This window comes from Macrobrachium rosenbergii, chromosome 35 (genome assembly GCF_040412425.1).
Source record: "Macrobrachium rosenbergii isolate ZJJX-2024 chromosome 35, ASM4041242v1, whole genome shotgun sequence".
Lineage (NCBI taxonomy): Eukaryota > Metazoa > Arthropoda > Malacostraca > Decapoda > Palaemonidae > Macrobrachium > Macrobrachium rosenbergii.
In genome coordinates, this window is record NC_089775.1 from 3,919,152 (window position 1) to 3,944,005 (window position 24,854).

Below are 24,854 nucleotides of genomic sequence, written 5' to 3' on the forward strand. Positions count from 1 at the left end.
GGTTAATAAACTTTGACGTCACGGATTTCCTCGTCTCTGATTGGCTGTCTGTCGTGAAGTTGTCAACACTCCTGCCACCTGTTGGCGTATGTGTGTGACGTCATAACCACTATGACGACTCTGATTGGTTGGATCTAAACGTCAGGGCTTGTCGAGGCCTGTGATTGGTCGAGCGAGGATATGAAGGAACGCAGGTTTCTGAAGTTAGATGTTTTGTTTTTTTTACGGATGTTTTATATTTACGGTTTTGTGTTGGTTTATGTTGTTTTTGAGGGGCAGTTGGTTGTGGTTTGGTTTAAATATTGGTTATTGTGGTTTATTTGATATATATTGTTAATTCGGACGTTAAGCCGATATTAAAACATATGAAAATAACGACTTAAACCTGACGCTAAATTTAAAACCGACCCAAAACCCGAAATTCGCGAACCATACACTCGAGCCAACTCAGTCTAGTGGTGACTTCAACTCACCATCACCGCCTCGAAATTCCTCGCATTTCCCTTTATTTTCACCATAAATGGCGTCCTGTAACCGCGTATAGTGAAGTACAGTGAACGGTGAGATGGTGCAGTGTACCCTGGAGCCGCTAAACGGTGTGAAAACGTTGAAATAAGTCGCGAAAATAGTGAAAATATACCGAGGAAGGATATGAACCTGGGACCCCTATACTGTTGGTTAAAGGTGCGTTCGGTATGTTTATTGTGAATTACCTTATAGTAGATTATATTTTTATGAATGGAGATACTACTGTTAATACTACTACGATTGTTTATAGTAAATAGTTAATATATTTATAGATTAAATATAGAATAGATATTTAGATAGAGTCTTTTCTATAGATATACGTGAAAGAGTGGAAGGACAATTATGGGGGCATTGCTCCCTCGGGGAAGGAAACCCCCCCTTATTTTTTCCTTCTTTCCCGGCTTTCCTGACTTTTTCCCTTCAGCTTTCCTGTATTTTCCTGAATTTTTTCCCAGCCTTCCTGACTTTTTTTCTCACTGAGGAATTGAGATAGATAAATGATAGATTGTTCAGTCAATTTTCAAATAGATGTGAAGAATATATATATTTTTTTAAATAAAATCATTTGAATTTCCAAAAATAATTTTAATGTTTCTTATTTTATATTTAATTTTTTATATTTATTATTTTATAACTCACGTTTTGGTTATTTTATAAATAAAATATTTTATAGATGGTAAAAATATACTTATTTTTAACTTTCAGTGAAACTGAAGGTCAGTAAATTATATATATATATATATATATATATATATATATATATATATATATATATATATATATTTCACTTCCAGTGAAAGTAATATTCACATGAGATTTCGAACCTCTCTCTCTCTCTCTCTCTCTCTCTCTCTCTCTCTCTCTCTCTCTCTCTCTCTCTCTCTCTCTCTCTCTCTCTCTCTCTTTTCCCCTCCAGGTGTTTTAGGAAGAAGGAAAGAATTTCCAGAGACAAAAGGAAGTCGCGGAGCGTGTATCCGGCGAGAGAGAGAGAGAGATGAATAGAAGTTTCAGAATAAAGCAACTTTTTAGGCTTTATTGTATGACAGAACGCACTCTTTTTCAGCCTCTCTCTCCTCTCTCTCTCTCTCTCTCTCTCTCTCTCTCTCTCTCTCTCTCTCTCTCTCGTTGACGCAATGATTCCATCATGCATAAGGAATTTCAAGGTAGTTTTTAAATGCAAAAATCGTGCATTGCGAGACAGTACTCTCTCTTTCTCTCTCTCTCTCTCTCTCTCTCTCTCTCTCTCTCTCTCTCTCTCTCTCAGCCACGGCCATAAAGTCATTGCAGGATCGGGAATGGTTTTGAATCGTTACACTCTTTATGATAGGCTGTTTGTGTCTGTGATTGTGTGTGTTTGTGAATGTGTTTGTGCGTGTGTTTGTTGCTTGTAAACGTGTGGTTTAATTCAGAGGGGGTGTAGGGCTTGCAACCCCATCCCAGAATACCCTCTCATTCTTCCCCTTTTTCTCTGGAAAGTTGGATTAATAATAATAATAAATAATAATAATTTTCCAATTTAAATCTGTTACCCTAAAAAACCCCCACCCATTACCGTGGGCTGTGGGACCCCCCCTCCCACAAATACCACCTGTGGGACTCCCTCAGACATATCCCCCCTGTGGGAAAGGGGGGGGGAATTAAAAAATTACAGGAAGAGAATCATTATTGAGTTTTGTCTTGAGTCAAGGACACAAAGTTCTTAGTGTCCTGGACTTATATCCTGCGGGCTCTCTCTCTCTCTCTCTCTCTCTCTCTCTCTCTCTCTCTCTCTCTCTCTCTCTCTCTCTCTCTCTCTCTCTCTCTCTCTCTTCAAATATTCATTAATCTGCCAGATGTATATATTATTTAATCACTAATTTAGCAAATACATTCATGTATACGTACTCTCTCTCTCTCTCTCTCTCTCTCTCTCTCTCTCTCTCTCTCTCTCTCTCTCTCTCTCTCTCTCCGACGTGAGATGCGTTTTATTGTTGTGAAGAGGTGGAGGGTTGTAGCAGAAGGTTGTACATGGTTGTAGAAAGTTGTAAAAAATTGTAAAATGTGTAGAGTCTTGGAAGGTTGTAGAGAGTAGTATAAAGCTGTATAAAGTTATAGAGGATTGTAGAAGGTTGTAGAATGTTTTAGAAGGTTGTACAAAGTTGTAGAAGGCTGTATAAAGTTGTAGAATCTTGCAGGTGGCTGTATAAAGTTGTAGAAGATTACAGAATCTTCAAGAAAGTTGTAGAAGGTTGTAGAAAATTTTAAAATGTATAAAATTGTAAAGGTGGTAAAAATTATAAAGTGTTGTATAAAGCTTTGGAAGGTTGTAGAAAGTTTACAGAACGTCTTAGATGGTTTTAGAATGTTGTAGAAGGTTGTAGAAAGCAGTAGAAGCTTTAGAAGGTTGTAGATACTGTAAGAGGTTCGTAGAAAGTAGCAGAAGCTTGTAGAAGGTTTTACAAGGTTGCAGGAAGTTGTAGAAGATTTTTAGAAGCTTGTACAAAGTTGTAGAAAGGTTTAACAAGGTTGTAAGAGGTTGTAGAAGATTTTTAGAAGCTTGTACAAAATTGTAGAAAGGTTTAACAAGGTTGTAGGAAGTTGTAGAAGATTTTCAGAAGCTTATACAAAGTTTTAGAAGATTTAACAAGGTTGTATTAGGTTGTAGAAGATTTTAGAAGCTTATACAAAGTTTTAGAAGATTTAACAAGGTTGTATTAGGTTGTAGAAGATTTTCAGAAGCTTGTACAAAGTTGTAGAAGGTTTTACAAGGTTGTAGGAAGTTGCAGAAGTCTTTAGAAGCGTGTAGGAAGTTGTAGAAGGGTTTTACAAGGTTGTAGAAAGTTGAAGAGAGTGGGTTGTATATACATATCTCTCGCCTTTATCCTTGAATAAATGATTTGAAGATTTGAAATCCAGGTAAAAAAAATTGTTTATTGTTGTTCTTCCTTTGTCGCACCTGTCCAGGTGTGTCTCTTGCCTTACCTGTATAAAAGGAGCTTAAATTTATATATTTGTATATTATTATTATTATTATTATTATTATTATTATTATTCTAATTATTTTAAGTTGATTTTTATCAAGATTATGACAATTATTGTCTGTATTATGTTGATGAATCTAATAATTTTAAGTTGGTTTTGTACATCAAGATGATGACAATATTGTCTATATTATGTTGATGTGTACAAAACATTTTAAAAGATTTATTCAGCAAAGCAGAGAGAGAGAGAGAGAGAGAGAGAGAGAGAGAGAGAGAGAGAGAGAGAGAGAGAGAGAGAGAGAGAGAGAGATACAATCCTTCCCGGGAGGTAAAAATTCTTGATAAATATTCGTATAGGAACAGGACACATAATCCTTCTTTAGGGGCCATGAGGGGGACCTTGGCCCATCTGGAAGGACCCCTAAGGGCCCCGGGGGGCTCCTAGGGAGTCCTAGGGAGTCCTAGGGACACCCAGGAGGAGCCAGAAGTCACTAGGACATCGTCACGGCCTCCTGGCGAAGGTAAAAGTAGTCAAGTTTGAAGGGAATGTGAGAAGTGGAAAGGGAATTGTGTTTGAATCTCTCTCTCTCTCTCTCTCTCTCTCTCTCTCTTATCTGTCTACTTTCTGTGTATGTGTGTGTGTGTGTGTGTGTGAGAGAGAGAGAGAGAGAGAGAGAGAGAGAGAGGGAGAGAACGCCACTAACAAAACAGAACACTAAAATATATACATATGCTATCTCATCATAAACTGTCAGAGACGACACTTGAAAGTGAATATGACTGAATGGAGGTCAAGAATAAAACGCAATCGGAGAGAGAGAGAGAGAGAGAGAGAGAGAGAGAGAGAGTGCAATTTACAAATCAGACACCTTTGCCTGTGATGACCTGTGACCTATGATTGGATGATAATCATTACGACCCGTGATGGTTCTGTGATGGAAGGAATGCATGCGGATTGCATCTCTCAAGGACTTTGGGTAGAGAGAGAGAGAGAGAGAGAGAGAGAGAGAGAGAGAGAGAGAGAGAGAGAGAGAGAGAGAGAGAGAGAGAGAGAGAAAATATTTGTGTATATGAGTGTTTTTGTGTGTGTGTGAGAGAGAGAGAGAGAGAGAGGAATTGTTTGACGTGTGTGTGTTTGAGAGAGAGAGAGGAAGTTTGTGAGTGTGAGAGAGTTTGAGGGGAGTGAGATAGAATATATGTGAGAGAGATGAAAAGAGAGAGAAAGGAAAGAAGAGAGAGAGAGAGAAAAGAAAAGAAAGTAATGGTCATTGGTTTACCAAGACAATTACCTCCAGACACGTTTTAAACAAGTACGTGACCCACAGATCAGCTGTTTTTTGTTGTGGAAAAGGTTGCCCCTTTCTCTCTCTCTCTCTCTCTCTCTCTCTCTCTCTCTCTCTCTCTCTCTCTTGTACAGGTTGTTAATTATCATATACACGTCTGGGTTGGCTGGACTACTCCTTCGCACAGAACAGACATGAGATTGGGAAAGGCATTTGAGAGAGAGAGAGAGAGAGAGAGAGATAGAGAGCCAGGTGGAATATAGGTATACGTCGACCTAAAATTTTTCTATAGGTAATTTGCATAAAACTCTTTATTGACAAGCCCTTATATCCCCACCTCTCTCTCTCTCTCTCTCTCTCTCTCTCTCTCTCTCTCTCTCTCTCTCTCTCTCTCTCTCTCTCTCTCTCTCTCATACGCCTGATTGGTGACTGACAGGTATTGATTGATCTAACTGGGTTAATTAACACCTATATAGTAGATATAGAATGTGCTCGTCATTGGTGAGTGCTCTCTCTCTCTCTCTCTCTCTCTCTCTCTCTCTCTCTCTCTCTCTCTCTCCTAGTCAGAGGCAGGGAGATATGTCTTAGAGAGAGAGAGAGAGAGAGAGAGAGAGAATCGATAATAACCCATTTGTTCATGTGTAGAGAACTTTCCCTTTCATACAAAACTGTTTCATTTGCATAAAACTGCGCATTTGCGCGCGAGAGAGCGCGCCAGGTGAAATGGTGAAAGTGCGCATATTATGTGGGGGGTGAAAGGGGTGGGAGGGAGTTGGGGGTGGGGGAAGAAAGTGATTAAAACCGAGACTTACTCTGGGGTTGCTAATCTTCACGAACGATTTTGTTAAACTTGGATCAAAATTGATTTGCTATAGAATGTTGGAAGTCTTTTAAGCCAGAATTGGGTAAATTTGAATTAAATAGGCCTTAGAATAGTAATTTGTATAGAGTTATATATCTACATGTCTGTGCGTATGTCTGTACGGCTCTGAGCGCACGCGCGTGCACGCATGCGCGTCAAAGGAATTCCAAGGCCCGTCTTGTTCAGGAATGTCTTTGTCACCTGTTCATGTCATCAAATTTTTTACGTGTCGTAACTGAGATTTTCTTGTGTATTTGCTAGAAAAACAATGACGCCATCTTGTGCATTTGTTATTAAATAACAAGGAAATGCGCCTGTTGACTTGTTTTTGCAAAAACAAGGACGTGGATTGTGCAAAAACAGAAACAAAAATATGAGCAAATGAAATAACATAAGACTGGCTTCAACCACAGACGCTTGTCAAGGCCATGTTGTGGGTTGGGATTGAGCGATTGTGCGCGCGCGCACACTCTCTCTCTCTCTCTCTCTCTCTCTCTCTCTCTCTCTCTCTCTCTCTCTCTCTCTCGCACGCACAAGCAAGCACGCAATATGTTTTATGGGCCTAATACTGTGTAACCGCGTCGTCTGCTGATATGTTTACATTTCTTCTTGAATTTTCGTGACTTAGAATTCTGGTCAATTTTAGGACCACCATCAATAAAATCAGTGATAATATCAATAATACAAGTAGTATCATCGATAATAGTAGTATATCATTATCATTAATAGTATTAGAAGTATTAGACCAGATGTAAAAGTATATTGAATCATTTTTTGTGACTGAAATAGATTTTTTAGACATATAATTGTCAGCCCGCTGAGGTGCGTCCACTTTCACTAGGCCCAAAAATAAACTTTCTCTTTCTTTGGTTTTCAAGCTTTGTTTGCGGCCTCCTTTGTTTGTTTAGACGTTCTTTGTTTGTTTGTCTGTTCTTTGTAGAAATTAGTTTGTTATTTCGTAATTGTTAATGTCGTTTGTGCTGATTGCGTACGAATGATTATGCAAAGTTTTACTTATTTTGTTTTATTTCTTTCAGCTGATCACCACCACCTTTGGACCAGGCGCCCGAAATTTGGCCCCCCTAAACCACGTGAGTTAAAATACTTCTTATATTTCATTCTAGATCTAGAAGAGTTCTAGATACACCCATCTAGATTATCTAGATCTAGATAAAGGTATGGATACATGGAACTAGTTCTACTTATGTGAATTCTGTGAGTTCTGTGAAATTTTTTTAATACTTTTAAGATACATTTCAGAAATATAGATCTAAAATAGTTCTAGATACACCTATCCGTCTAGATTATCTAGATCTAGATAAAGGTGTGGATGCCTAGATATAGTTCTATGTATGTGTCCAGATCTGTAAATTCTTTTTAAGTTCATTTTAGATATAGTTCTGTATCTAAATAACTTCTAGATCTAGCTTATATCTAGATCCACCTATTTATCTAGATTATCTAGATATAGACAAAGGTATGGATACATAGATCTATTTCTATCTATGTATCCTGACCTATGAAATTTTGTAAGCAATTATGCAAAGTGGGTGATATTTAATAGGTTTTCAGAGGGAACACTTTTTTGGTGGGTTTAAATAGCTCCAACCTCTCATCTCGGAGCTGTTATTGTTCCAGCCCCAGGACTGGAGCCATCTGGAGCCCTTTTGATATTAAAAATGAGGCATCTGGAGCAATGTACATAATATTTTATCATGAATTTTGGGCTCTTAAACTGGTATGTCTTCAGAAGCATTAAGGGAATCTCTCTCTCTCTCTCTCTCTCTCTCTCTCTCTCTCTCTCTCTCTCTCTCTCTCTCTCCTGCAGGTAAGCCAACCGCAAAACACAGGTGTGTCTAGGAAAGGTGATCACAGACCTCTATAATTAGCAGTCCTGGGAACCAGGTAATTGGATCAATCAGCACTTTCTGATTCTCTCAGGAGCCAATCAGATTGCAGGATTATGTCAATACCTCTTTTCACTGACCAATCATAACCCAGGAAGCTTCTGCAACCAATCAGATTGCAGGATTGTGTCAATACCTCTTTTTACTGACCAATCATAACCCAGGAAGCTTCTGAAACCAATCAGATTGCAGGATTGTGTCAGTGCCTTTTTTCACTGACCAATCATAAACCAGGAAGCTTCTGCAACCAGTCAGATTGCAGGATTGTGTCAATACCTCTTTTCAATGACCAATCACAAGCTAGGAAGCTTGCTAAGTACTTATATGTATCTCCGTATAAGAAAACTAATTTTTAGTGGGAGATGGACAAACACTTTTTAAGTTGATGGTCACCTTTCCAGCCACAGAGAGAGAGACTATCAGGGATTCGAACCCCCTAAAAGGCAGAGTGATTAGGCAAATTCCCACGACGCTTCTGAAGCCATAACTTGTGAATTATGTTCCGTACCAATTTATGATCCCAAAAATCATGATTAAAAACATTATATACATTATACATTTCTCCAAATGACTCAGAGCCGACGCTTGTATGAAAAAAAATCGAAGCTTCATTGCAGAAGACATGATTACAATGCGGTTATCTTGCCTGCAATGCATAAGGAATGAGAGACCGGTTGTTTTCAAGGCAGACGGCTTTTTAATTTCTTTGTTTTGTCTGTGCTCTGTCTTTGTTTCTCCGTGTCTGTGTCATTCCTGTGTATTTGCGTTTGTATAGATGCGTCGCGTACTTTTTGTCTGTCTATGTTCATTGTCTGTTCGGTAATTTAAGTATAGGTAATAATAATAATAATAATACTATATATATTTTTTACATAGTAATATACTTTACTATATAAGTGTGGATTTTAATTACACAATAATAATAATAATAATAATAATAATAATAATAATAATAATAATAATAATAATAATAATAATAAACAATATTTTACTGAGGCAAAATATATCTTTCAACTTCCCCCAAAACATTTAGGAAGTCAGACTGGGTCCCGCCCGAGGGTCCCACTATTTTCGGGCCTTCCTCTTACGGGCGGCCCGCTTCTGGAAAGATGCCACAGCTGGTACAGAGAGAGACAATTACCTCAATTACCGCCTCTATTTCATCCCTCCATAAGGCTCAGAATAGCCTAAAGGGAACCTTGAATTGAAGGTGTAAAGTTTCATTCAAATCTGACCCTTAAAATCCTCTGGAATAATGATCAGAGTCCTCTGAACCGCTTCAGATCGGCGTTCCGGAGTTTTTCCAGTTCCTGGAAGTCATCCAGGCGTGATGGGAGGATTGTGAACCTTTTGGAAAGGGTCGTTATGGTCGTAAGTCGCTTGTCGATGCGTGGATCATCTTCAGGGGGACGAGATTGAGGTGTGATAAGTGATTCTAGCCCTTAGGGAGGGGACTTAGGGCTCCTATTACCTTGGTTTTCAGTGGTTTTAAGCCAGGCTTAATCCCCAAGCCAATCTAGCCCTTAGGGCGAGGGGTATAAGGCTCATAATCCCTTCCTCTTTTCACAGACCTTGACAGATCGTCAGGTAGCTGATTCGCATGCAAATGTGGACATTATTGTCTGCCTTCATAAGGGTTTCATTCCCTTAGGGACTTTCGTGCATTGCATACACACAAAGGACGCGACTGGATCTTATATCTGGATGTTTGTTTGTTTATTAATATTTTTCAGATATATTTATGTATATTTTTTTGTATTAAACAATATACTTCCATTCATACTGACTCTGTACACAGATACCTAATTTCTTGTACCTATTTTGCACGTTTGGACTCCAAATTAACTCCCGAATCTTTCACAAATATGTAATTTTACCTTCCTGATTGTTTTTTTATTAATATGATAAGATATATATTTATATATTTGATAAGATTAAACATATACTTCAACTCCGTTCTAGCTCTTCAGACAAATACCTAATTTTATCTTCGAATTTTGCATATTTCACATACAAATTAACTCGTAAATCAAACACAGATATCTATAAATCATACTTAAATATCGAATTCCACCTTCCTATGTTACGTATTGACCTAATTTGCATAAATATTTACGTAAACAGCGACGCAAAATCAACGCCAAAATATATATTCAAATGGCGCACCATTCCTGGAAAGGCTGAATTAAGGTGTGTCGAGGGAATCAACGCCTCTTTGTTTTGTTTACATTTCGCAGAGACGATCGCTCTTCTTCTTCTTCAAAGTTTCGTTTGGGAATTCTGGGCAAATTTGTGGATTTTTTTAGGATTTTTGCTATTTATTTTGTTTTTTGGGTTGTAATCTATATTTAGATGTTGGGAGAGATGATGTATTGGTAGAAATAATAATAATAATAATAATAATTATTATTATTATTATTATTATTATTATTATTATTATTATTATTATTATTATTATTATTATTATTATTATTATTATTATCCCCAAAAACAACAAACAAACAACAAAAGGAGAAGACACCACGTCCCACGAATCAGGTTTAATACAGTTATCTAACCTCAATTGCGACACTTTTTTTTCTTCTCCAAAACTGGTTTGAAAACCGGTCCATCCGAACCGAGGCCGGGGAAAAAAGCAAACTAGCTTTTAAGAACTAGTTTTTAAAAACTAGTTTCCTTTGAATGGGTCTGAATTTCAGACAGAGACTCATTAGGTGGGGTCAGTGTTTGGAGAGGTGGCCGCTACGGGTTCTGGTACAGTGGTCAAGTAGTTATTGATCTAACGCCGCCAATAGTTCATTGTTCTGCTGAACAATCAGTTCCGTGAACAGCTCAACAATAACGTGAACAACAGATACCTTAGAAAGCATAACATTTGTGTTACACTAAGGTATAATCATGGGTTATTATTATAATTATTATTATTATATATTATTATTATCAAACATTTATTTAAAAAATATATAAAATATTAGATTTTAGAGACAATAAAAGGAACTTCTTCTTCTTCTTCTTCTTCTTCTTCTTCTTCTTCTTCTTCTTTATTATTATTATTATTATTATATAAAATATTAGATTTTAGAGACAATAAAAGGAGATTATTATTACTATTATTATTATTATTATTATTATTATTATCAAACATTTATTCAAAAAATACATAAAATACCAAATTCCAGAGACAATAAAAGATATTACATTATTTTTGACTCACCTGGAACACAGGTTAATGACCCAGACAGGTAATCTTGAAATTGGGAAGGAATGGTACCTGAGTCTCGCCATTTCCTGTCGGGGAAAGGAAGTTGCTTACTGGAGAGAGAGAGAGAGAGAGAGAGAGAGAGAGAGAGAGAGAGAGAGAGAGAGAGAGAGAGAGAGAGAGGCGCAAGTATTCAATGCCTAATGTGTTTAGCTTATTGGTGGTTAAAGAATAGATGTATTTGGCAGAGTAATGAGTATTTTTGGAAAGAGAGATTATTTAATAAATTTATTATGCCCAAAGACGTCAAACAAAGTTACATATTAGCAGTTAAACAGTACATCAGAAATCAAGAGAAAAATTACAGCATTGAATTATTACTGTATATCAGTTACTAAAAAATAACATATATGAGATCGTATTCAATTATCACAACAACTGCAACAGACAGTTTAGCAGCCACCAAAGTGTGGATGACAAGTCAAAATTAAGTCTAGGTGGTCATTTTGAGTAAATATTGGCAGGTTTGAAGTAAATTTTGTCCTTGAGGTAACAGATTCCTGACAGTGGGGCAATGAAGGCAGTAGTGTTCAAGGTTATTGGCATTAGCAAGGTTACACAGTTTACATGAGGTGTAGTGTGGTATATCTAGTGTCTGTCCAACCTAGTTAAACGATATCCCAACCTTATCCTGGCACTTACGACATTATGCCTACGCAATGAGTCCACGTTTGGTACTTGAGAGACGGCTCTGCAGAAAGTTATCATGATGTTGTATGGAAACACTAGTGCCCCTCTGCATCCCTTACGCTGTAATTACTGTACAGGCAAAAGCTGCTGAATATATTCTATGTTTAAGGCAGCGAAGTGAGGGCTCAACATTTCTGTCATCAAGTACAAGCGTGCAGGCAGCTTTAGCAAGACTGTCCACCATGTCAGAGAGAGAGAGAGAGAGACTATACAATAATGTTTACTGTATAATTGATTAAAAAAATAGTCATATTTTCTAGAGTAAAGAATATTTTTGGAGAGAGAGAGAGAGAGAGAACCTATATAATAATGTTTACTGTATAATTGACTAAAAAAATAGTTATATTTGGCAGAGCAATTATTATTTTTTTTGAGAGAGAGAGAGAGAGAGAGAAACTACATGATAATGTTTATCCCATAATTGATTAAAAAATATATTTGGCAGAGTATTGACTATTTTTGGAGAGAGAGAGAGAGAGAGAAGAGAAAAAGAGAAGAGAGAGAGAGAGAAAAAATTTACTATACCAATAGTTAAAGTCATGGTTGATTTTGAAATAATGAATATTTCTTGGTTGAGAGAGAAAGAGAGAAAAGATAGAGAGAGAGAGAAAAGATTAAAGAGAGAGAGACACGTTCATGACCGGATGTGTGACGCAATGGTCAGAAGGCCGGCCCCTCTACCGAATGACGTAATTTTTGCTAATTACTTTTCGTTGTAAACAACTCCAGTCTTTTGTCGAAGCTGAAAGCAGTTGTTACCAAAGAAGTGAGAGAGAGAGAGAGAGAGAGAGAGAGAGAGAAAGTATTTTCACCAGGGGGAAAGTTCACAAGAAACCCAAAGCAGCTTCCGTGTGAATATCGCTTATGACAGAGAATTGGAGGAACTTCAAAAAAAAAATGTAAAAAAATTTGGTCACAGGAAAAATGTAAAAAATTTAGTCAGAAAAATTTTTAAAAATTTAGTCACAAAAAATAAATTAAAAATTCAGGAAAAAATAGAATATTAAAGTCACAGAAAAAAAAAATTAAGTCACAGAAAAATAAAAAAATGTAAAAAATCACAGAAAAAATTTTTTAAAAATCAAAAAGTCCCAGCCAAGAAAGATCAGCAGAATGAAAGCTCATTGGAGCTTTTCAGATATGGCCGCCTCTTTAAGTATTTAAGTGTTTAAGTTCTCGAGGCTTTTCTAAATGCTTCCTTATTTCAGTATTCTCTTTCCTTCTCTCGTTGCTTTTTATCTTCTTTTTTTGTGAAGGCAAAGATTTGTCGATACGACATTTCATGTTTTCTGTTACTGAGAGAGAGAGAGAGAGAGAGAGAGAGAGAGAGAGAGAGAGAGAGAGAAAGTTAAAGAGATAGAGAGAAAGACTTCAAGAAGGAAGGAGAGAGAGAGAGATAGAAAGTTAAAGAGATATAGAGAAAGTTTAGAATGGAAGGAGAGATAGAGAGAGAGAGAGAGAGAGAGAGAGAGAAGGAGAAAGATAAAGAGAGAGAAAGTTAAAGAGTAGAGAGAAAGAGTTCAAGAAGGAAGGGAGAGAGAGAGAGAGAGAGAAGGAGAAAGATAAAGAGAGAGAAAGTTAAAGAGATAGAGAGAAAGAGTTTAGAAAGGAAGGAAAGAGAGAGAGAGAAGGAGAGAGAAAGTTAAAGAGAGATATAGAGAAAGAGATTAAGAAGGAAGGAGAAAAGAGAGAGAGAGAGAAAGAAAGATCTTTCACCGCAAATCAGGAAAAACCTCAAAAGATTCCACTTAAGCAAGAATTACAACAGGCCTTTGTTGGTGCATTTATCGCTGTGTAATGGTTGCAGAAACCCGAGCGGTCTTTTGCGCGCGTGTGTGCGTGCATGCGTGTGTATCTTTGCAATATATATATATAATATATGTATATACTGTATATATATATTATGTATATATATTTAGCCCGTAATCAATCAGCTGATTTTGACAGTAGGGGGGAATGTCCCGTTATCGCGTCTTCTGGCGTTGCCATGGCAACGGATACGCCTCGTTCAGCTGGAATGTTGAAGAACGGAATCTTGCCTCGTCATATAATGACGTTATATATATATATACGTTTAATATATATATAGAAAGAGAGAGAGAGAGAGAAATGAGAAATTCACCCGTATTATCGTAGCTGTTTGTACGTATCTTAGAACGGAAATTCTTTATTCACGAATGTTCCCCTACCGTTAATCTTGCCCAGCTTTCGTTATATTCCACGAAAAACTCCACGAATCTATTTTATATCAGCGAGGCACGGATTAGATTTCGTTGTACCATTTTTAAATCGCGTTTTATACGTATATTTTATATGCTCCAATTCGAAAAATCATCTTTAATACCCGACTTGGCACCTCGAAAGCTGGACAACACGAAGAAGAAGAAGAGGTTGATGGCTTCTGGGAAAGCAGTTATCCATAAGACACCGAGAGAGGAGGACCTCTTTCGAAAGCCTCGCCTTTGTTTACATTGCAGCCATTTGAAACAATTTGCAGAGTTTTTTTTAATGTTTTTTGTGTGTTTTTTCGTTTGTCATTGAAGTCTGGAGTTTGTTTATGTTTTAAAGTGATCATAAATATAATTAATATTGAAAATATGTCTATGTATATATATACAGTGACCACTCATCATTAGTGACTGGTTACCCATAATAAGCAGACGACACGTGTGGTTTGGTTAACCAGGAATCGCCAATCGTTATTCCCTACTTTCACGAAGATGCTCGTCGACCAATCGGGTGTGACTGGGTTAATGGATAGATTAATAATGAATTTATATGATTCATCTGGGTTTAGCTTCAAATTTAACGCCGTTTAAATTTTCGTTTCATTTCTGTCGGGTTTCACGAAATGAATTTCTTGAATTCAGTGAAATATTTTGACTTATCAACTGAAATTTTGTGGTTATAAATAAATATTTGAAGTGAATATTTTAACTGCAATGTCTCTTGAAGTGAATATTTTGAGGTTTAAATTTGTATTTAATTTTTTTTAGAATTTTACAAAATATGTTTTTAGAATTCAGTGAGCTTTTGACTTGTCAACCAGAAATATTTTGGTTGTAAGTGAAAATTTAAGTGATTATTGTAATTTGCAGTGACTTGTGAAGTCAGTATTTTAAGTTAAAAGTTATTCAGTGAGTGTTCTGACTTATAAAGTGAAAATTGATTTATAATTGACCATTCTAAATGAATCTTTCAGTCCGTTAAGTGAATACTGGATGATAATTCATTTTGGCTTGGAAAGTAAATAATTGAATAATAAATGCAAGTCATCACTTACAAAGTGAATAACTGAATCATCTCTAGATTTTATGCTTACAAAATCAAGTTTATCTTTACTTATAATGGAATATCCATATGAATTGTTTAGTGAAGTGAATATTGTAATTATAAGTTGAGCTTTTAAGTGAGTTTTGCATATTGAAAGTGAATCTTTGAGCTGAATAAGGTGAATCTAACTTGAAAAGTGAGTTCCTGAACAATATTTCAACACAGGGATAGTAACTTGAATCATTCAGTTTGTAAAGTAGGATTGTCAAGTGAATCTTTCAACCTATAAAGTAAAAACGGAACTGTAAAGTGAATCAAGTTATAAAGTAAACTTCAGAACTGTAAAGTGAATCTTTTAAGTCGGAGCGTTTGAAGTGAATCACAGGATGAAACCGAATCGTTTGACGTAGGAAAGTGAAACGGCAACTTCTTGAGTGAATCATTCACTTCCTGAATCACCTACTCATTAAGTGAGTCAAGTGTCTCGCAGAAAGGATTCATCGTCATGTCTGCCTCGCCACTTATAAGGGAGTCCCCCTCGTAAGTAGAGAATTTATGAATAGGTCCATTAAGTAAGGAATTAAGTAGAGAATTTGTGAATATATACATCTGGGAGAACTAAGCAGAGAATTTATGAATATGTTAATATGATTATTATTAAAACAGACAGAATACTATCATGTAAATCTCCCAGTTTCTCCACAAGTGCAAACACACCCAGACTCGCAACCGGCATAAAACAAACACGCCGAACAATTGAGCGCTGTGCGCAAGAACAAACACTCCCTGAACAAACACAGTGAACAATACCGGGTTTATGCAAACAGTTGCTGGCAACACAAGCAGTTGCTGGCAATTGCAGATGGAATATTCCCGTTTTCTATACGGTCTTGCATGTAAGGGTAAACTTAAGTAAAGTGGCTTGTATTTTGTTAATTCATTTGTTTAGAGAATTACTTTGTTTTTCTTTGCTACTATTTGTCTTTTTAAGGTTCTGTGGGTGTGGTGATGCAATATGCATTGGCTACCGTATGCTTTATACATTGAATAATGTATAAATTAAGAGCTTTTAGAATACTTAGAAAGACTTCAGTATTCAAAAGGAAGTTTTCGTAGACTCTCTCTCTCTCTCTCTCTCTCTCTCTCTCTCTCTCTCTCTCTCTCTCTCTCTCTCTCTCTCTCTCTCTGTCTGGAGAGAGAGACTGAAAAATTGACAAATAGAGAGTAAGAAAGATTAAGAGAAACAGAATGAGAAAGATTATGAGAGAGACAGAATGAGAAAGATTATGAGAGAGAGAGAGAGGGAGAGACTGAAAGAGTGAGAAAGATTATGAGAGATAATGGGAAAGATTAAGAGAGAGAGAGAGAGAGAGAGAGAGAGAGAGAGAGAGAGAGAGAGAGAGAGACTGGAAAATTAAGAGAGTGAGAAAGATTATGAGAGAGAGAGAGACTGAAAAATTGAGAAATAGAGAGAGAGAAAGATTATGAGAGAGAGAGAGAGAGAGACTGAAAAATTGAGAAACAGAGAGTGAGAAAGATTATGAGAGAGACAGAAGAGAGAGAGAGAGAGAGAGAGAGAGAGAGAGAGAGAGAGAGAGAGAGAGAGAGAGATGAAAAATTGAGAAAGAGTGAGAAAGATTATGAGAGAGAGAGAGAGGGAGAGAGAGACTGAAAAATTGAGAGAGAGAGAGAGAGAGAGAGAGAGAGAGAGAGAGAGAGAGAGAGAGAGAGAGACTGAAAAATTGAGAAATAGAGAGTGAGAAAGATTATGAGAGAGAATGAAAAAGATTATGAGAGAGACTGAAAAATTGAGAGAGAGAGAGAGAGAGAGGGACTGAAAAACTGAGAGAGAGAGAGAAAGATTATGAGAGAGAGAGAGAGAGAGTGACTGAAAAATTGAGAAATAGAGAGAGAGAAAGATTATGAGAGAGAGAGAGAGAGAGACTGAAAAATTAAGAAATAGAGTGTGAGAAAGATTATGAGAGGGCGAGAGGGAGAGAGAGAGAGAGAGAGATGAAAATAAAGTGAGAAAAAGATAAAGAGAAAACGTTTAAGATGGAAGGAGAGAGAGAAAGAAAATCTAAGAGAGAGAGAGAGAGAGAGACATAGCCGTTACAAAGGCGCGACACTACCGTTAATATCACCTACGTGGATGATTGAGTCGGGCAGGTGTGGAATCCGTAACCGGAATCATTCGCGTATTGGCGAGGAGGTCCCGTTCCGCTTGTATGGGTTATCGGCAACGGAAAACTGTTCTTCTTCTTCTTCTTCTTCTTATTTGTTTCCCTCGAAGGTTACTGAACGTTTCAGGGGTTAAGGAGTGTTTGCATTCAGATTTCCGCCGTTTGGTTAGGGCTCTTGAACGCAGCCGTAGCGGAACGCGGCGGTAAATATGGAGGGCCGTTTTGTGTTTGTTCCGGCGGGTTAACGAACGCGGCGGGAAATGGTTTTATTGAATTGCAGCCGATTAATAGATTTTTTCTATTAAATTTTGATTGTGTAAAAGACCCGTGAAATAGGATTCTCTCTCTCTCTCTCTCTCTCTCTCTCTCTCTCTATCTATATCTATATATATATATATATATATATATATATATATATATATATATATATATATATATATATATATATATATATATATATATATATATATATATATATATATATATATATATATATATATATATATATATACACACACACATATATGCATACATGAATATATACCTCTAATCTCTCTCTCTCTCTCTCTCTCTCTCTCTCTCTCTCTCTCTCTCTCTCTCTCTCTCTCTCTCTCAGGCCGAAATACCGCAAAGTCACACCAGAACGCAGTCAATTTCATCGTCCAATTTGAAGCAAATTGGACAAATGATTCGTCACTTGCTCTGTGACAAAAATAAAAAATAAAACTCGGTGCGATTCTTATACGATCGTGTGGTCTTATTGGATGTGTTTGTGCGGTATGTGTACATGTGTTTGTGTCCGTTTGTGCGTGTTTAATATTACTCTGGCTTGTGTTTGTGTTTGACTGTGTTTGAGTCAGTGATTTTTTATATTACTTTCGATTTGTAGGATTTAAGTGAAATGGTCCTTTATAGATTTTTTTTATTCTTTACGATTTTTGCTTTCCTCTCTCTCTCTCTCTCTCTCTCTCTCTCTCTCTCTCTCTCTCTCTCTCTCTCTCTCTCTCTCTGACCTTTTTCGATTGGCTAAACGTGACCTTAAAAAACGAATGACCTTTCATGTCTCTGTTGAAATTGCATTGTGTTGGATTCTTGGACTGAGAGAGAGAGAGAGAGAGAGAGAGAGAGAGAGAGAGAGAGAGAGAGAGAGAGAGAGAGAGAGAGAGAGAGAGAGAGAATTATATTGAAAGAGAGAGAGAGAGAAAGAGAGAAATAATATTGTCTAAAAATTGAGAGAATATACTTGAGAGAGGGAGAGTGAAATTTCTTGAAAGAGAGAGAGAGAGAGAGAGAGAGAGAGCGAATTATATTGAAATAGAGAGAGTGATCACTATTTAGAGAGAGAGATCACTATTGAGAGAGAGAGAGAGAGAGAGAAAGAGAAATAAGATTGTCTAAAGATTGAGAGAGAAGATTGAGAGAGAGAGAGAGAGAATCCTACTGATATTCTGTGTCATCTAGACGCCACAGACCCTCAATTTTGTGACGCCAGGGCGTCTGGACACGCACCCGTTCTAGACCAGCATCTAGTTTTGGGCACTTCTAGATCTAGGACCGCTATGCCCAGCCATCGAGGGCATGTTAGATTATTCAGTTTATATATTCACATCAGCCAAGGACTCTCTCTCTCTCTCTCTCTCTCTCTCTCTAATTCAGTATAATACTCTCTATACATCGGTCTATTTAAAAATTTCTCTCTCTCTCTCTCTCTCTCTCTCTCTCTCAATTTTTAAAATTTTTCTCTTTGCCATAATCTGTTTCTCATCTAATTTTATGTTCTACTAATCTTTCTCATTTGTCAAATTTCTCTCTCTCTCTCTCTCTCTCTCTCTCTCTCTCTCTCTCTCTCTCTCTCTCTCTCTCTCAGCAAAATTCGTGACTTGCGTTATCAGGGTATCATATAAACCCACTTCTTGGGGTCAGCTGAGGTCAAACTGGGTACTCGCATAGCGCGCCCAGTTTTTGCAGGTCCTCTGAAATGTAGGACAGCCGAGCCAAACGGGTCTTTCTCTCTCTCTCTCTCTCTCTCTCTCTCTCTCTCTCTCTCTCTCTCTCTTTATTTACAAGTAGTGTGTTACATTTGGAGGCTTGATATATGTTGATGGTAATGGTGTTTTGAATCTCTCTCTCTCTCTCTCTCTCTCTCTCTCTCTCTCTCTCTCGAGTTCGAGTCTCTGGCCGGCTAATGAAGAGTTAGAGGAATTTATTTCTGGTGATACCAATTCATTTCTCGTCGTAATGTGGTTCGGATTCCACAATAAGCTGTAGGTCCCGTTGCTAGGTAACCAGCTGGTTCTTATCCACGTAAAATAAATGTAATCCCTCGGGCCAGCCCTCTCTAGGAGAGCTGTTAACCAGCTCAGTGGTCTGGTTAAACTAAAGGTATAACTTTTAACTTTTAACTTAATATATGTTGAAGGATTAATATATGTTGATCGTATTTCTTGGTCTCTCTTCTAATTTATTTATTTTTGATGATAGTACCTCTCTCTCTCTCTCTCTCTCTCTCTCTCTCTCTCTCTCTCTCTCTCTCTCTCTCTCTCTCTCTCTCTATATATATATATATATATATATATATATATCTCTGTATATATATATATATATACACTGAATATTTGTAATTAATCTTATACCATTCACAAAAGCAAAATACAACAAATTTAAATCTAAAAAATTGAGTGAATAAAAAAAAAGCCACTGATAAAAAAAAATCAAATAAAACACGGGACTAAGAAACATTAAGAAAGAGAAACACGAAAAGAAAAATTACAAAACAGAAAAATGAACCTCATTTTGAACAAGAATCTACAATTTTAAAATCCCTTGTATCGTTTGACTTGCAAATCTCTACCTGTTCTGGCAGTATCTCGCTTTGAGCGCCTATATGGAACTACCCAAATACCCACTTGGCGGTTGGGGCGTGTATAATAGCAAACAAATACCAGAACGCAATAGATCACGCAGTTTATCTTTGAAAGGTAGTGAGCTTTTTATTGTAAAATCATTACTCAAAATGAATTTGAAAGTAATCTGTGGTTAAAATCTCTCAGAACAGTATTTCTGTCCATCTGAAGTTGCTCAACTGATTCACCAATGAAAGGCAACTTTCAATAAAAAAAATAGTTTAGGAACTTTAACAAGTGGCACTTTAGGACTGCAAACACTTTCCAGAAACAGCTTAATGTGTTTAAAGACCAAATTGTTTGGATAACTATTATTTGCGAAAAATCTTACCAAGAATTCCATCCCTTCGTGAAACAAAGTGAAATTGGAACACAAATTATAAACCCTGTAGATTAAGGTATTAATTGCATTTAATTTGAAAATGTTGGGACAGTGGCTGAAAAAACTCAAGCCTAATCCTGAAAAAGTGGGTTTCCTATAAACAGAAAATTAACTCTGGGATTTGTCAATGAAAATATTTAAAAATGGCGTCTTATGATTCACCTCCCTATCTAAAGCAAATTTTATATTCTCACGTTTGCTGTTTAGGTAGTGAAGAAACCTAATAGCCTGGTGTTCATTTTCAAAAATAAAAAAGTATCATCTACAAATCGCTTGCAGAACAAAGGTTTAAACAACCACTTTCCCCTCATGAAAACCTAAGAATGAATTAGCAAAAATACATGAAACTGGGCTACCCATTGCTGCCCCACCTACTTGTAAATACAACTCATCATTAAACATTTCTGGGCAAATATCTGAAAGTGCCCCCTTAAGTGTCAATGGTTTCATTAAGGGGTATGTGCGTAAATAAAGATTCAATATCAAAACGGCATCAAAAATGATTTTGAGGTATATTGAAACGCTTTAAGTCACTGATTCATATGAATTTTTCAGAGAATAAGTAGCGTCCGTTATAGTATTTTAAAAAGAGTACTAAGAATTTCGCTAAATTATAGGACGACCTGTTTATTTTGTCCTCATTCACTGAATTGTATTAGTTTTAATTCAGTATATTTTCTTTACTGAGTAGTGTGTTTATTTTTTTTATAGTAACGTAGTTTATAACAAAAATTATTCTCGAGTGGGACCGTCTTTGATCTATAGTTTACGATGGTTTGGTGTTTTGGATCCATTTTAGGTCGAAAATGGCTTCTTAGTTTGTTAAAGCTGTTCCTGAAAAAACTATTTGATTTGTGTCGTATAAAAATGTCTGCCAAAATCATTTATCAATTTCAGAAAGCACCAAAATATAACATTCTATTCATCAATAATTTAAGCTTGGAGAAACTCTACGGGAACTACACTCCTCTTTTAAGTGAGCTTTTATAGATATAGAAAATGTGTTGTATATCTTGGGTGACCCAAGTAAATACGTTTTCTACATTAGATCTATTTTTCTTTGTGTATTTTTGTGTATTTAGGTGTATTGTGTATTTTGTAAAGTGTTTATGGAAGGATATATCGAAGAATTATGATTATAGTTTTAATTGTTAGTAATATTTTCATTTAGGTGAATGTATATGCATATATATATATATATATATATATATATATATATATATATATATATATATATATATATATATATATATATATACATAAAACATTATCCCATCAATTACCTCCACAAACTTAAAGATAACATAATCTGCAAGATAATCAAATGACAATTAAGAAATCAAGATACCAGCATCTTCAGTCATCCTTCGTACCTTTGTTTACAAAATTATCTCTTTCACCTTCTTCTTCTTCTTTCCAGAATGAGCGAATTATGGGAACTCAACACCATGGAAAGGAGGTACTCGGTCCCTCCTTCTACCATATCTGAGCCTAGGCCTCCCATAAGTAGGCCTAATCCAGGTAAATATGGAATTTTAATTACAGGTTAATGGGAGTTTTTGATTGGCCAAGACAGGTAGGGATGTGAATTTTTAATTACAGGTAGATACGAATTTTTAATTAGCCGAGACAGGTAGGTGATACCTGTTATATTTTGCTCAGAGGTGATTAAATTGTTTTATTGAGAGAATAGTAATTCAAATATATTTTTAAAAAATATTTTTATTTCATATAAAATCAGTAAATGTACCCTTCCTTTGTAATGTATTTTTATAAAATATTTCAAGCAAGTGAATTATTTTCTTGCAATATACATTTTAGGGAGATTTAATGTAATGTATATTTTCAAGTCATTTTTATGATTTATAAAATTATAATAAACACATTTGTCTGACTTTTAATATATTTAACGAATATATCAAGTCAGTATTATAGAAATATATCTTTTTGCCTACAAGAACAGGTTGTGGGTTTGAGCTCAATCTGACAGGTGGGTCTTTCTGGAGAATTTGTGTCAACTCTCTGGAATTTATTGACCAATATATATCAAATAAATACTCTCTCTCTCTCTCTCTCTCTCTCTCTCTCTCTCTCTCTCTCTCTCTCTCTCTCTCTCTCTCTCTCATACGTGTCAAGTTTATGGCCGTTGGTTGGATCAACATCTCTCTGTCCCAATTCCATTCTTTATTTGGGGGAAACTCGAGGTATCTCGAGCCAGTCTTGGGCCAGTCTTGGGTGTGAGAAGGTGGTCAGTCGAATGTTGTTGTATCTGGTGTTGTGGTGTTGTAGCTATTGTTGTGGGTAGGTTGTGATGCACCCATTTTTGTATTAGGTGTTGTGTGTTTTTGTGTGTTTTTGTTACTTAAGATTCACCTGTTTCATTTCTATACACTCTCCTGGGTGTAATACACCCTCTTTCGAGGCTATACTCTAATACACTTGCCTGTCTACACTCTCTAGGGTATACTACACCATTTTTAGGGTACACTAAAATTCACTACACTCTCCCAGGTGTAATACTCCTTTTTCGAGGCTGTACTCAAATACTCTTTCTTTTATATACTATCCAGGTCATAGTACACCTTTTTTTTGAGGGTATACCTAAGTACACCTGCCTGTATACAATCTCCAGGGTGTAATACACCTTTTTTAAGGGTATACCCAAATACACTACCTTTCAGAGTGTATTACACCCTTTTTATGTAAATAAACTCAAATACACTTGCCTTTTACACTCTCTAGGTGTAATACACCCTCCAGTATCGGTAAGTTTTACCATCACACATTAAAATTCACCCCTTTTCCAGAAGGTATACACAAATACACCTTCCTGTAATTCATACATTTTATCTTTACGCATTGTGTATTTTTGTTTGTATAACACTCTCCCGGGTATAATATACACCTTTTTCGGGGCTGTACCCAAATACACCTCCCTGCATACACCCTACAGAGTGTAATACACCCATTTTTTTAGAGCACTTAAGTACATTCACCTGTATACATACCTGTTATTATTACGTATTTTGCATTTTTTGTGTATTGTCTTAACTTCTCTCTCTCTCTCTCTCTCTCTGTCTCTCTCTCTCTCTCTCTCTCTGTTCCATTTCTGTACACTCTCTTGGTGTAATACACCCCGTTTTTTGAGGGTACACTAAAATACACCCCTTTTTCAAAGGGTACACTGAACTACACCCCTTTTTTAGAGGGTACACTCAAACACACCCTCCCACATCTGGATTGAATTGAGTATAGAGTTTAGTCCAAAGACCAAGCACTGGAACCAATGAGGTCATTCAGCGCTGAAACGGAAACTGACAATAAAAGGTCTGAGAGGTGCAACAGGAAACATCCTCAAAGCAGTTGCACTATGAATCAATTGTCAGGAGAGGGTTGAGGAAAGTAAGATAGAACCTCCTCCCCCCACCACCCCGCTATCCAGATCTTTGACAGTATCCTCACCTTCTCCCTTCCAAAGGCTCCGCCCTGCTGACAGCCAGCGAGGACCTCCACGCTTGGTCCATCTACAGACAGAACCTCAACTCCGACTTCACGGATTCCGCCCTGGGGTCGCAGGAGAAGGCTCCGCCCCCCTTCGGGAACTTCCAACTTCGGGAGTCGACTGTACACTCGATACTCAATAATCCCAGGTAGGTTTTTTTTTAGACTATAACCTCTGGTGGGTTGTAGTTGGTTGTGGTTGGAACTTTCAGTTTTGAGTACAACCCCAAAATTTTTTTTTAGTTTTTTTTTATTGTTTTAGGGTTGGTAGTGGGCCAGGTGGGTTGCCTGTGGTTACAACCCCAAAAAAGGGTTTATTTGTGCATACAACCCCCTGGTGAGTTGTTGTAGATTATATTTATAGTTGTAGGGGTGATATTAGGAGCCCAGGTGGGTTGTTTTTTTGGGTACAACTCCCTGTTGGGTTGTTACAAAGCGTTTGATAGTTTCAGGGTTGAGGGTAGGGACCCAGGTGGGTTATTTTTGGATACAACCCAAAGTGGGTTCTTTTAGTTTTTATTTATAGTTCCAGGGTTGTTAGTAGGGACACAGGTGGGTTGTTATTTTGGGTACAACTTAAATTTGGTTGTTTTTAGGTTGTATTAATAGTTTCAGGGTTAACAGTAGGGGTCCCACGTGGATTATTATTAGGTACAACCCCCCCGTGGGTTATTATAGGTTGTAATTATAGTTTTTGTGGTGACAAGCTTTAAACAGAACCAATATTTGTGGGGTTAGTGGTAACAATTTGATTTAAACCTGGCAAGTCATCTAAAATTCAACTTTTCATTTAGAAAACTGACCAAGGTGTATATGCTTCTCTCGGCAGCCTTAAGCTTACTCTGGTAACTCACACGCCTCATTGGGACCCTCATAATCCGCAAAGATTAGATTCGAAGCAGATCTGTGAGTGATGAATTTTTCGGAGCCCGAAATATTGCACAAACTCTCAAAAGAATAGACGTTTTTTGCCAGTTTTTCCATATAAAATCTTAATCATACGTTACTTTCGTATATTTATGGCACGTATATTCTGTAATATTAAATACAGAATGCCGTAGAATAGCCAAGAATACTAAGAATATATAAAACAAAACTACAGAGATGTTATGTATTGTAAGTT

General features: G+C 36.7%; 1 protein-coding gene across 3 annotated transcripts in view; it reads left to right on the forward strand.

The window, feature by feature from the left end:
* The first annotated feature begins 433 nt into the window (after positions 1 to 433).
* LOC136856380 (ATP-binding cassette sub-family G member 8) overlaps positions 434 to 24,854 on the forward strand; it is a 50,165-nt gene continuing 25,744 nt past the window's right edge. The window contains exons 1-4 of one of the 3 annotated variants that reach the window (XM_067134200.1): positions 434 to 693; positions 6,671 to 6,724; positions 21,651 to 21,751; positions 23,709 to 23,880. In XM_067134200.1, coding sequence (XP_066990301.1) covers positions 21,652 to 21,751; positions 23,709 to 23,880 — 272 coding nt within the window. In that variant the 5' untranslated portion in view covers positions 434 to 693; positions 6,671 to 6,724; position 21,651. Of the gene's footprint in view, positions 694 to 6,670; positions 6,725 to 14,715; positions 15,303 to 21,650; positions 21,752 to 23,708; positions 23,881 to 24,854 lie in introns of those variants that run through there. The other 2 variants (XM_067134199.1, XM_067134198.1) reach the window with 2 other exon arrangements.